The sequence below is a fragment of the Eleutherodactylus coqui genome, chromosome 4 (genome assembly GCF_035609145.1).
Source record: "Eleutherodactylus coqui strain aEleCoq1 chromosome 4, aEleCoq1.hap1, whole genome shotgun sequence".
Taxonomy (NCBI): Eukaryota; Metazoa; Chordata; class Amphibia; order Anura; family Eleutherodactylidae; genus Eleutherodactylus; species Eleutherodactylus coqui.
Window position 1 is genome coordinate 287,559,092 of NC_089840.1, and position 14,627 is coordinate 287,573,718.

The following is a 14,627-nucleotide window of genomic DNA, read 5'->3' on the forward strand; positions in this document are numbered from 1 at the left end:
GATGAGGCAACTGCTCTAACAGCACCAGTTTCACCTAAATAGTTAACCACAGTTATACATCGCTTTAAAGAGATAATACTACCACAACTAGTCCTAACTAGTCCTATTTTTTCAGCCCTTCTGGAAGTTGCGCAACTACCCAAACAAGCATAGGAAGCTTTTACTACACTTATACATAAGGAAGGCAAGAAGCCCTCTTCTGTGATAGCTACAGACCCATTTCCCTTCTTAAACCTCGATATTAAATTATGGTCAAAACCCCTTTCCAGAAAGATCAATAAAATCATCCCAACTTTGATTAACAAAGAACAACCAAGCTTTGTGGCGGGTCGAGAGGGAAAGGATAACCCAGTTTGCCTTCTTCATATACTAAGATATGACCAAAGCAAAAAGAACCCAATAATTCTGTTAGGAATCGACGCTGAAAAGGCATTTGACAGAGTTGATTGAACCTTCATACAAGCTGTTTAATTTCCCGTCTGCACTGATCCACGCAATCTTCTCTTTATACTCTAACCCACATGCTAAAATTAAAGTTAATGACATCTTTTTCCCCTCCTTGTCTATTATCAACGGCATGCGACAAGGATGCCCATTGTCTCCCACCCTCTTTATTCTTGCACTGAAAGTTCTTCTGCAGATGGTTTGGCAGAACAATGACATCCATGGAATAAAGTTAAACCATCACTCCATTAAAACAGTAACCTTTGCGGATGACATTCTTGTAGTTTTCACCAACCCAGAACAAGGCCTCCCAAAAATAAATCGCATCCTGCAATTATACGGCTCCATCTCAAACTTTAAATGTAGTTAATTCAACTGTACTCAATATTACCCTTAAATGGGCCATCGTAAAAAATCTCCAAATGTCTTGCCAATTTGAATGGGTTGAAACCCATACTGAATATTTGGGGATCCAAATCATGAAAAACCTTGAGAACCTATATGATAAGAACTTTGCCCCACTCTTAAAAGAAATTTACATCACTTATACAAACCTATGACTTACCTCTTCTCTCCTGGTTCGGACAGAAAAACTTACTGCAAAAGTATATTGTCCCCAGAGTTTTGTATAAGTTATTAATGATACTGATCTATCTTTTTGCAAGTATATTTAATCACTTTTCTCCAAATTTATCTGGAAACACTCAACTAGCTCATAACCTCTTGGTTCAGAAAGAGGGAGAATGGTGGGATTAACCTTCTGGACATATCTCAATACTAAAAGTGTCAGCAAAGCTAAAGCTAATCATGAATTGAGGCTTACAACAGATGCCAAAAACATTTTGGGGGTATGACAAAAGCAAAAGAATAAATCTCAGATGCTATAGACTGTTTACAGGATGAAAATGGTGAATTGGTTTAAAATGATGTTGAGAAGGCCGAACTTTTAAATTCCCGTTTTCTATCTGTCTTTTCGCATGGAAGTAAATGTAACGTCAGCTGATCTTCCCTGTGATATTGGGGGAGTAAAATAATGCAGGCTATCTATAAGCAGAGAGATAGTAAGAGAACACTTAGCTAACTTACATGAATTCAAGTTTCGATGTTCAGAGGTAATTGATGAACCCCTCAGCATAATCTTTGAAAATTCCTGGAGAACAGGATTTTGGGGGTATGTCAAAAGCAAAAGAAAAGTCAAAGATCCTATTGGGTGCTTACAAAATGAAGATGGTGAATTGATTAAAAATGATGTTGAGAAGGTAGAACTTTTAAATAGCTATTTTGCATCTGTTTTCCCTCAGAAAGTAGATGGAACATCAACCGATCTTTCCTGTGCTATTGGGGGGATATAAGAATGCAGACTAACTATAAGCAGAAAGATGGTGAGGGAATAAATAGCTAACTTAAATGAATTCAAAACTCAAGGTCCAGAAGAATTACATCCTAGGATACTAAAGGAAGCAGCAGAGGTAATTGCTGAACAGCTTGCCATAATCTGTGAAAATTCCTGGAGAACAGGATAAGTCCTAGAAGATTGGAAAAGGGCACATGTTGTCCCTATCTTCAAAAAAAGGGAAGAAGGTGGATCCAGGAAACTATAGGCCTGTTAGCTTGACTTCTAGACCCGGAAAGATCTTTGAACCAATTATTAAACAGCATGTATGCAAGTACTTGGATAAGAATGGAGTAATTAACAATAGCCAGCATGGGTTTGTAACAAACACGTCATGCCAGATGAATCTAATTTCCTTCTATGGCAGAATCAACGACTAGGTTGATCAGGAAAATGCGGTAGATATAGTGTATCTTGCCTTTAGTAAAGCATTTGACAAAGTATTTCATACCATACTTATTGAAAAAAATGACTAAATATGGGATTGACAAGGCAACTGTTAGGTAGATTCACAACTGGCTGAGTGACTGTACTCAAAAAGTGGTCATAAATGGCTTCACATCCAGGTTGAAGAATGCATCAAGTGGGGTACCATAAGGCTCTGTCCTAGGCCTAGTGTTGGTCAACATTTTTATAATGATCTGAAGGAGGAAATTGATGGGAAACTGATTAAATTTGCCGATGACACAAAGCTAGGAGGCATAGCTAACACTAGGGAAGAGAGAGAGAGTATTCAAAAAGATCTAGAAAAGCTTGAACAGTGGGCAGCGAAATGAAAAGTCCTACATCTGGGCAAGAAAAATGAAAAAAAGCAAATGCAGAATGGGAGGAATTGGGCTTAACAGCACATGGGAAAAAAACTTGGGTATACTAATAGATCATAAACTGAACATGAGTCAACAATGTGATGCAGCAGCCAAAAGGAAAACACAATTCTGGGATGTATTAAGAGAAGCATAGAGTCTGGATCACGTGGTAATTATCTCCTCTCTACTCTTCCCTAGTCAGACCTCATCTAGAATACTGTGTCCAGTTCTGGGCACCCCACTTTGAAAAAAAAGACATCGACAAGCTGGAGCAAGTTCAGAGAAGAGTTACTAAGATGGTAAGCGGTCTGCAAATCATGTCCTATGAGGAATGGTTAAAGGATCTAGGAATGTTTAGCTTGCTAAAAAGAAGACTGAGAGGAGACTTAATAGCTGTCTACAAATATCTGAAGAGCTGTCACAGTGAAGAGGTATCAGCCCTATTCTCATTTGCACAAGGAACTACTAGACGCAATTGGATGAAACGGAAAGGCAGGAGACACAAATTAGCTATTAGAAAAAACTTTCTGACAGTGAGGGGATCAATGAGTGGAACAGGTTACCACAGGAGGTGGCGAGTTTTCCTTCAATGGAAGTGTTCAAACAAAGGCTGGACAAATATCTGTCTGGGATGATTTAGTGAATCCTGCACAGAGCAGGGGGTTGGGCCAGATGACCTTGGAGGTCCCTTCCAACTCTATCATTCTATGATTCTACAAATCAATCCAATTCCAAATCAATCCCACCTAATAACGCACGATATCACAGCAGCTAGATCTCAAATTCCTCTATTGTGGCTCCAACCCATAGCTCTCACAGCTGCTCAATGGATAACTAAGGTGAACACAATACATAGATTTGAGGAGTTAACGAGCTGGTTAAATAGATCCCACGAGAAATTTAGAAGTATTTGGGGACATTGGGCGAGAAGATTTCACATATCTTCCACCCATGTACAGGACAATATGGGTACATAAACACCACTGTGTCATATACTGTCAACCTTTTCCATACATCTCTCTTAACCCTTTCCAATCCAATTTGTATCCTGGTTTTCCTAGGGGGCTTACTCTTTTACTGCTGTTGTACAATGGTGCTATATACTGGCTAAAGCCAGTACTGCATGAGGTTACACATTGGATAGCCTCCGACAGCAGAGAGGCTGGCAATATACAGTAAGAGAACCCCAGCGGACGTCTTCCAACATCGAAGCTGTGCAGCCTTAAATCCTAATGTCTTTAGAGGTCAGACAGTGGATTGGAAAGGGTTAATATACCGGGTAGTCTCTTAAAGAGACACATCTCAAGTCGCAAGACCTCTTGAACTGCATGTGACTTATTCCCCCTCCCCCCTCCCCACACACACACCTTCCAGCTCCCTTTCCCCCAAACCCTTGAAACAGTTAAAAATTCATTTTTGTATTTTGCAATCAAGATTTTTGTACAAGTAGATATTTACAATGTGACATATTCTGAAATTAACCTGTTTGCTTGTTAACTTAATAAAAAGAGGATTACAAAAAAAAGAAAAATGGCTACTTCTATAAGTTCTGTAATGTTCATGGACGAAATATTTTACCCACATTCAAAACACAATAACGGCTTCACAGTTTGTGTGAACTTTTTTGATGGTATATAAGGCCTGATTTATGAGTAAAACATTTCCCACACTGAGGACATGAAAATGGCTTCTCTCCTGTGTGAGTTCTCTGATGCGAAAAAAGCTGTAATTTCCGCTTAAAACATTTCCCACATTCTAAACATAAAAATGGCTTCACCTCTACGTGATTTCTCTGATGTGCAACAAGATGTGACTTCAGAGTAGTACATTCTGAACATGAAAATGGCTTCTCTCCGTTGTGATCTTTATGATGTGCAATAAAATGGGATTTCTGAGTGAAATATTCCCTACATTCAGAACATGAAAATGACGTCTCTCCGTTGTGATCTTTTTGATGTGCATTAAAATGTGATTTCTGAGTAAAATATTTCCTACAATCAGAACACGAATAGGACTTCTCTCTTATGTGAGTTTTTTGATGGTCAACAAGATTTGATTTATGAGAAAAACGATTCCCACATTGTAAACATGAATATGGCTTCTCTCCTGTGTGAGTTCTCTGATGTACTACAAAATGTGATTTCTGGGTAAAACCTTTCCCACATTCTAAACATGAATATGGTTTCTCTCCTGTGTGATTTCTCTGATGTGCTACAAGATATGGTTTTTGGTTGAAACCTTTCCCACATTCAGAACATGAAAATGGCTTCCCTTCTGTGTGAGTTCTCTGGTGTTTAACAAGATATGATTTCTGCTTAAAACATTTCCCACATTCTGAACATGAATATGGCTTCTCCCCTGTGTGAGTTCTTTGATGTACTACAAAATGTGATCTCTGGTTAAAACCTTTCCCACATTCGGAACATGAATAAGGCTTCTCCCCTGTGTGAGTTCTCCTATGTACTACAAGATATGATTTCTGGTTAAAACATTTCCCACATTCTGAACATGAATATGGCCTCCCTCCTGTGTGAATTATCTGATGTTTAACAAGATTTGATTTCACAGTAAAACTTTTTCCACATTCCGAACATGAAAATGGCTTCTTCGTTGTGTGATATCTCTGTTGTTCAACACTGCTACTGTGAATTAGATTTTGCTGTGATGAATAAGAATATAGGATCTGCTTAGAAGGATCAGATGATAGATCTTTGTTCTCAAGGGTTGAGGATATATCTTGGATAATGGCAGGTTCTTCATATGTATCTTGTAGGATATCATCAACGTGTAATTTAAAGTCTGTTGATGTCAGATGTCCCTCTGAACTTCTGGTGCCATCATCTGCCAAGAATAAAATCAGAGTTTATATATTTTTTTAGTAATACAACCATTAAGGAGCACTCAGTGTAAGTTTTTTATAATTTCACATTGTGACTATCAAATCCTACTGCAGACTGGAGGTCATTTAATCTATTCATTCCTATGCGATTCATTGTGTGGCTCCATGGGACTAAATAGATAAAACAGCTTTTGGTCCAAGTAGGATTTGGCTAATCCCATGGGTATGACTGGAGACTAGAACAGAATAGACATTTTAGGTATAAGGCTGCTCTTTAGTACATTAAATATATTAACATGCACTTTCTGTCAATTGTACACATAGAAAAATAAAACGTTTTCTGGGTGCGCTCCTTTAATTTCAATTTTATGTTACAGCATTTCTACATAAAATCTCCATACAAAAAGAAAGGCAAGTAGTAAAATCCAAATATTAACACTGGTGGCAAAACAAATTGCAGTTTTACAGTAGACCTCAGAGCAAGGACCAGTAGATCATGATGTCAGGCTACCAGGTTGTTCTCTTGATATTATTAATTTCATGTATCAGTGCGCCTGTCATCACTGTTTGTAGTGAAACGTTAGGGCGGCTTCACATGGGCATATTGGGCACGCAATACGAGGAGAACAGAACCCATTGATTTCTATCGATTAGTTCACATTTTTATCTTCTACGCATGTAAAAAAAAATAGGACCTGCTCTATTTTTATGTGCATTTACGCACCGGGATGTGCAATACGCTCCATAATTCCATGAAAAAAAGAGCACATCTGAAACTGTTCTTCATTAATCAATCATTGATGTTCGGGCCTTCTTGGACATGTTCTCTGTAGACATGGGGGTTTTCGGTTCTCCATATCCGCACATTATGCCGATTGGCATTTCCTGACAGATGAAATGTGGCCTCGTCTGAGAGGAGGATGTTTCTAAGGAAGTGACTGCCGGTGTTGATACAATCAAGCATTTTGGTAGCCAATTCCTGTCTCTGCGGCTTGTCATCTGGCTTCCACTGTTGGACAATTTGCACTTTATAAGGATACATACAAAGCCGCTCATGTAACATTCGATGCCCTGTTATTGGAGGCATGTTGAACTGTCTTGATGCTTTCTGCATTGTTTGGGTATGTTTCCTTGATTTGGATTGTTTTACCAAGGTGTATGTGTCCATGATCTGCATTCTGTTATCTTGATATATCTCCATATTCTGTGTTTTGTTAGCATACAGTAAATCAATAGGAGTCAAATAGAAGCTGATGGTTCATTAGTAGAGATGAGCGAGTATACTCGCTAAAGGCAATTGCCTCGAGCGAGTATTGCCTTTAGCGAGTATCTCCCCGCTCGAGACGGAAGGTTCGGGTGCCGGCGCGGGTGAGAGGTGAGTAGCGGCAGTCAGCAGGAGGGAGCGGGGGGGAGAAAGGGAGAGAGAGATCTCCCCTCCGTTCCGCCCCGCTCTCCCCCGCAGCCGGCACCCAAACTTTCCGTCTCGAGCGGGCAGGTACTTGTTAAGGCAATGCTCGCTCGAGCAATTGCCTTTTGCGAGTATACTCGCTCATCTCTATTCATTAGTCCAAAAACCGTGTAAGGCACACACGCTGGCACATCTTAGCTAAGCACCACACTAGGTGGAATGAAGGCCAATCACCACCTGCGGGTGACACCAGTGCCTCTTCTCCTGTGTTACATACTGGCATTGCTGTCCAATCACCCCCAGGACGCAGGCATGAGCCTGTGTCCACGGAGTACTGAAATTTTTCCCAGCGCAGCATCCAGCTGTCCCCATCTCAGACGGGGTAAGGCGCACCCCTTCGCCTACTTTGCCGACAGGAGCTCAGCGACACTGTAGGCCGGTCCTTCCGGCTCCTGACATCCGACGGACCGATGCTGCCCACCTGTGGATTGCTGTCGAATCCCTCCCAGGACGCAGGCATGAGCCTGTGTCCACAGCGTACTGAAATTTATCCCAGCACAGCGTCCAGCTGTCCCCATCCCAGACGGAGTAAGGCGCACCCCTTCGCTGTATCTGTAGGTGGTCAGAAGCGGTCGCAGGTTCCAGTCGCCCCTCCGGTGGCGACAACATCTGGTAGGAGTTATGCCAGTATCGGCGCAGGGAGGGGGGAGGGGCTCCTGAGCCAGACACTATACTGGGAGCAGCACAGACATCAATGGGGGAGGGTTTTTCCTTTATTTATCGTAAAATGAGTACAGTCTTGTTATATAGTGTGGATCAACAGGACACACACTTAGGCCTATTATGCAAATGATTTCAGCCAAAAACAAGTAAAAAAAAAGAAAAACGAGGAGTTTTGTTAGTTCCTATATAGTCTGTGTACACCAGTAGCAGTATACTGTATAGAACCGGTAACCATATGCAGTATACAGCCGGGATGCTTGTGAATGCTTTGTGCACATTACTGGTCCCAGGCAACCAAATGATAGTAACATAGTTCGTTAGGCCGAATGAAGACAATGTCCATCTAGTCCAGCCTGTTTATCTTCCTGTTTTTCCTTCCCGACTCCCTAATGGCAATCAGACTGTTCCCTGGATCAAACCCTAATAGTTTCTACCTGTAAACCCGGATTAACAATTAACCTAAGATTTATATCCTGTAATATCCTTCCTCTCCAGAAAGACATCAAGTCCCCTTTTAAACTCTTCTACTGATTTTGCCATCACTACGTCCTCAGGCAGAGAGTTCCACAGTCTAACTGCTCTTACAGTAAAGAACCCCTTTCTATGTTGGTGATGAAACCTGCTTTCTTCTAGACGTAGCGGATGCCCTCTCGTTACCGTCACAGTCCTGATGTACAAAAGTGGAGTTGTAGTCCTAAAAAAGACTGTTGGGTTCTTTAAAGATGGATCTCTGCCTAAACGTCAGGTCCAAGGTCACCTGATCCAGCCAGCCAATCACTGCTATAGACGTGCACAGGGTTGGCACGTCATAGCAGGAGGTGCCAAAGTCTTCCCTGCATGTTCATTGGTTAAAAAAGCCGCTAAACGTGGGGAGGAGAGTGTGAAATTTTCTCGAGCACCGCATAGTGCTCGTTCGAGTAACGAGTACTTTCGAGTATGCGAATGCTCGAACGAGCATGCTAGCTCAACTCTAGTGAGTAGCCATATGGTGGAGCTGTAACGTTTGATATACATTTACAGACCTACCAGCGGAAAAGCCAAACTTCACCTGCCAGAAATGCAAGCTTGTGCCTCTATTAGGGAAAAAGGTGCAAAGTCTTTAAGAGAGAATAGCTACATTGTAACTCATTAAGCAAGATCAGGACTTCCTTAATAGAGCAGAAGAAAATCTTCAAAATGATGAAGGAAAAGAAATGTCCAGTGCACCTGCAGAAGCAAAAGGAATGGAAGCATGTGACCCAAAGAAGCAGGAGTATCAGGAGTTATTCAGCACCCTACTGCTTGGGAAGCGGTACAAGGCTCTCATGTGGGAGAACAATGAATAGGTACATCAAAAAAATGCCTTTGCCCACAAAGAACAGTATAGTAAGTAATCCTCTTGGATGGAGGAGAAGAAGAAAAGGAGAGAGCTGGTTGTGGGGGATTCCCTATTGAGAGGAACAGAGGCCGCTGTCTGCAGACCTGACATAACCTCACGAGAGGTGTGTATATCTTCCAGGTGCACAAATCAAAGATGTGTCTGAAAGCGCCGCAGAATTAGGCCACCTGGAGACGGGCGGGTCAGATCCGTCTGCGAGAATTCTCGCAGCGGGACCTGTCCCGCGCCCCTGCAGGGACCAGCGTGTACTCACCTGCTTCCGCGGCTCCGGCCGTTTGATGTGCCTGCTGCCGGGCAGCAAGCGCATGCGCAGACCGGAGCCAGCAGCTGGGGAGTGAGATTTCTGTGCGGGGCTCTGCGAGCCCTGCACAGAAATAGAGCATGCCGCGATTAGCTTGCCGCGCGAGATTTTGTGCGGACAAATCGCGGCCGTCTGCCAGCTTCCACGGGCGGAATTTCCGCCCGTGTGCAGGAGGCCTAAGTTGGCGCTATATAAATAAAGATTATTATTATTTCTTGACCTTAGTAAAGCATTTGTCAATGTATCTCATACTATACTTATTGAAAAAAATGACCAAATATGTGATTGACAAGGCAACTGTTAGGTGGATTAACAGGTGGCTGAGTGATTGTACTCAAAGAGTGGGCATACATGACTGCACATCCAAGTGGAAGAATGTATCAAGTGGGACCACAAGGCTCTGTCCTAGGCCCAGCGTTGTTCAACATTTTTACAAATGATCTGGAGGAGGGAATTGAGGAGAAACTGATAAAATTTGCCAACAACCCAAAGTTAGGAGAGATAGCTAACACTAGGGAAGAGAGAGGGAGGATTCAAAAAGATCTAGAAAAGCTTGCACAGTGGGCCGCAACTAACAGAATGGTATTTAACAAGGAGAAATGCAAAGTCCTACATCTGGCCAAGAAAAATGAGAAATGCACATACAGAATCGAGTAATTGGGCTAAGCAGCAGCACATGTGAAAAAGACTTGGGTATACTAATAGATCATAGACTGAACATGAGTCAAGAGTGTGATGCAGCAGGGGGAAAAAAAGGCAAACACAAATCTGGAATGTATTAAGAGAAGCATAGAGTCTAGATCACATGAGGTCATTATCCCCTCTACTCCTCCTTAGTCAGACCTCATCTGGAATACTGTGTCCAGTTCTGGGCACCCCACTTTAAAAAAGACATAGACAAACTGGACCAATGAGTGGAACAGGTGGTGAGTTCTCCTTCAATGGAAGTGTTCAAACAGAGGCTGGACAAATATCTGTCTGGGATGATTTAGTTATTCTCCATTGAGTAGGGGGTCAGACCCGATGACCCTGGAGGTCTCTTCCAACTCTACCATTCTACAAGTCTATATTCGCGCAAGATTTCTGCATCTCGCAATGCTCACATCTTGCATAAGTTGCATTGCTGTTTCCCCCTCAGAGGTGTCTCTGTAGCATCAATATGGATCAGACCTTTATCCTGATTCACAAGCTGTAAGGTATTTAGTCCTGTCTATTACCTGGTGATGGGGCAGGCTGGTGGTCCTCCATCATGACCTCTTTGTACAGATCCTTGTGTCCTTCTAAATACTCCCACTCCTCCATGGAGAAATAGACAGTGACGTCCTGACACCTTATAGGAACCTGACAACACAATGATACCGTCATCACCCAGACACGTTATACCGCCATAGCGTTACTGTATAATGTCCCAGCATTCCCAGCAGCGTCACCTCTCCAGTCAGCAGCTCAATCATTTTGTTGGTGAGTTCTAGGATCTTCTGCTCATTGATCTCCTCCAGTATCAGGGGGTGAGGTGGAGGCCCTGTGATTGGGCTCAGGGGTCTTCCCCATCCATCAGACACCGGGGCCTGACAGCCATCACTAGAAGTCTTCTTCACCACCGTGTAATCCTGTTTATGGGGAGATACATCCATAAATATCACTACGGACATTTCCAGAGCCTTCCCGTCTCCAGTCAGATCTATTATTAAATAGGTAGTCTGTTTTTGGCCAAAAATAAGTGAAGTTTGTTATATGTAACATTGCCTACCAGCCATAATGCTGCGGTTTTACTTCGATGGATTTTGTTTACCCGGCTGCAATGATGACATCACATCAACAACCCTTCACTGTTGCAGCCAATCACTGGCCTCAGCGGGACACCAATAATACTTTATAATAGCCGCTGAGTCCGCTGCAGTGGTCATGTGTTGTCAACGTGACATTACTGACACCCGGTAAACAAAACCCATCGGTAATAACTGGAGTGGCGGCACTGAATCCAATTGGTAAGTCTTATTTTATTCTGTTACCCAACATTGTCCTGCTTTTGTCTGAATCTAGACAATCCCTTTAATACAGATAAAAATGATGGAACGTGACGTCATCCCCAGAATCTCTCACCTCTCCTGTAAGCTGGAAGAGTATCTCTAGGGTGAGGGTGAATATACTCTCCGCCATCTTGTCCCGGTTCCTCTCCATCCTTGTCGGGTCAATCAGGATAATTATCTGATATAGAAGATATCAGCCGAGGATCCTGAATGGAGAGAAGACGAGACAATGTAACATCATACACATTCCTGCAATAATACAATTACTGGAGATAATAAAGTGTAGATGTTGTGTTCTCTCTTTATACGGGATGGAACAGGAGGTGAATAGTTTGTGAAGTCAGTTCCTCCATGTTGGAGATGAAGGCATCTTCACATGATCGCTACAGTCAGTCACAAGTTACAACAGTGATGTCAGTATAAAGCAGTATATCTAGAGCTCGGTGACCTCCCACGTTCTCTCACCTGGGATCATAAGAGTTAAATACGGATCATCTTGGAGCTTCAACAATAAAGGGAATTGAAAGTAAAAACCCCAAAATGGCAGAGGACAAGTTCTATCCATCTCCCCTCCACGGTCGCTCCGGGAATCACTATTCTTTTAGTATATTGCACAACTACATGTGGAAAATTCACAGCATAATACAGTTCATAAATGGCTGGAATGTTAATAACTCTCCCCGACGCTGCAGAGAGACGGCACAGCGGGCATCACTTATGGGGCAGTTTTTACATTTCTATTGCGGGTTTCAGTCCTTCTAACGGGAGTCAGCGGAGCAGAGAGCAGGAGCAGGGGAGCGTCGGAGCAGCACTAGAGCTGCAAGAAGACCTGGGAGCCTCTGGGGAAGAGCCACTGGAGGAGAAGAGGAGAAGGTTCCAGAGCGGCAGGAGGCCAGTGAGTGCGGCCGCCGGGAAAGAGAGGTCCCGACGCAGTGCTTGCAGGTGACTGAACCAGGCTGTAGAGGAGCTGTCAAAAAGACTGCTGCTGGCAAGGGCAGATAAGTATATTTTGTGTCTGAGTGTGTAAGGTGAGTGGGTATAAATAAGGGGGTGTATAAGTGAGTGTGTAAGGTGAGTGGGTATAAATAAGGGGGTGTATAAGTGAGTGTGTAAGCGAAGTGAATCAGTAGTGAGTGAGTGTGAGCGATATAAAGAAAAAAAGAAAAAAAAAGAAAAAATAGAGGGCAGATGAGTGATTGCGAGCAGGTAGAGGCCCGTGACAGGTAGCAAGAGGTTGCGAGCGGCCGGAGGCACATGGGGAGTGTGATCTAGCTGATTTTCGATAGTTCTGTATGTAAATTTGTAGGTCACCACTAGAATGTGCTCCAAGCTTGGCAATGTCATCCAGTGCGCTACTTGTGCAATGTATGCGGTCCTTGATCTGCCGATTGAGGGTGCATACTGTTGCACAAGATGCGTGCTCGTCGCACATGTGGAAGCCAAAATCCTGGATCTAAAAGAGTGACTGGCAACACTGAGATCCATTGACAACATGGAAAGGAGTTTGCTGCTCACTGAGCAGGCACTCACTGGGGTAGAGGCGGGAGTGTATGGTAGTTTGGAAGAGCAGGGGGAGCAGGCAGCTAGCTGGGTGACAGTTAGGAGAGGTAGAGGGAAGAGAACCAGGGAGGCTAGTCCTGAACTGGCATACCCCAATAAGTTTGCAAAATTGGCAGATGAGGGGAACGCTATTACAGAGCCAGCACCGCTGCAGCACGACATGCCCTCTGAACGCCAGGGAGATGACTGCTCCAGTAAGAAGGGAAAGAGAAGCGTAGGGCAGGCTACACAGGTCCTAGTGGTGGGGGACTCAATTATAAGGGGGACAGATAGGGCAATCTGCAACAAAGACCCGGATCATCGAACGGTGTGCTGTCTTCCTGGCATATGAGGTCGACACGTCACGGAGCGGGTTGACAGATTACTGGGAGGGGCTGGTGAGGATTCAGAAGTCATGGTGAACATTGGCACCAATAACAAAGTTGGAGATCCATGGAGGGCCCTCAAAAATGATTTTAGGACCTAGGATCTAAGCTTAGAGCGAGGACCTCCAAGATCGTTTTCTTGGAAATACTGCCTGTACTACGAGCCACACCAGAAAGGCAGCGGGAGCTTAGGGAGGTAAACAAGTGGCTCTGGAGTTGATGTAAGAAGGTGGCTTTAAGTTCCTAGAGAACTGGGCTGACTTTAGAGGGTGCAGGGGATGCGGTTGCCTTGGGGGCCCATAAGGCCTCTCTTCTCCATATAGGGAGCCCAGTACTATGAGTAAAGCATTATAGTTGGGGGCCCCGTTAAAGGTTTTGCATTGGGGCCCAGGAGCTTCAAGTTACGCCTCTGCTGTCGGCTACAGGCTCTACAGCAGGGAAAGGCTGCATCTCAATGGATAGGATGCAGCTCTGCTGGGGGAGAAGATGGCTTAAAGGTTGAAGGAGTGTTTAAACTAGGGATGGGGGGAGGGCAAAAAGAGTAATGGGGGGAAGACAGTGTAGACAGTGACCTGGGACCAAGTAATAGGAATGGGGGTCGAGCAGGGGGTGAGGTTAGCACAGTTAGAACTGATAGGAGCATAAGTAGCATAATGAATGCAAGAAGTCTTATCAGTAAAATGGGTGAGCTCGAAACGAGAATGTCTGAAGAAAATGACAACATAGTAGGAATAACGGATGTAAAGCAAAGACGTGTGTCAGCAGCACCAGGAAAAACCCAGAACACAGAATGCAACAGCCAGATGAGAGTCCAAACCAACACTCCCACAGAAGTCCGCATAGTCTAGAAGAAAATCCTGGCAGCATGTAGAGGCGCTATATAAAACGTTTCCTTTATTCTCCCATCGCACACAGACAGCAACGTTTCGGCCGTGAGGCCTTTCTCCAGCTTAACAACCATATTGACAACATGACCATATATAGGAAATCATGTGTGCCCAATAATCAGTATCAGCCAATGACAGTGGAATGGCAATCGGATCCCACCCAATGCCACAAGTGCTGCAGATTGTGTGTATCCATTAAAATATATAGACATCCTATGATAGGTACCTGAAGGTCATCATCTCTCCTTCACCTCATACAACCACAGCATGTATTGGCGTACGAAAGATGAATTGCGCATGCGTCTCATATTGTTCATTGTGCATGCGCAGGATCATTAACATCCCCCGCGATGCCTCCAATCTGCGATACTTATGAAGACCAACCTAGCATACTATGTTACAATGTGCAGTATGACATTTACAGCGAGTCCTCAACAAGATATATATATAATGCTGATTCTGAAGCGGATTCATTGCACAAACATGAAGGACA

At 43.6% G+C, this 14,627-nt stretch overlaps 2 protein-coding genes across 2 annotated transcripts in view; both read right to left on the reverse strand.

The window, feature by feature from the left end:
* The window catches only part of LOC136624387 (zinc finger protein 585A-like), a 144,958-nt gene that overhangs the window by 79,019 nt on the left and 51,312 nt on the right, over positions 1-14,627 (reverse strand). The window lies entirely within an intron of this gene.
* Positions 4,184-6,228, reverse strand: LOC136625017 (zinc finger protein 84-like). The gene is made up of 2 exons (XM_066598934.1): positions 6,207-6,228; positions 4,184-5,484 (listed from the first exon to the last, which is right to left on the reverse strand). The coding sequence occupies exons 1-2, from the start codon at positions 6,226-6,228 to the stop codon at positions 4,247-4,249; spliced, it is 1,260 nt and encodes a 419-aa protein (XP_066455031.1). The 3' UTR covers positions 4,184-4,246.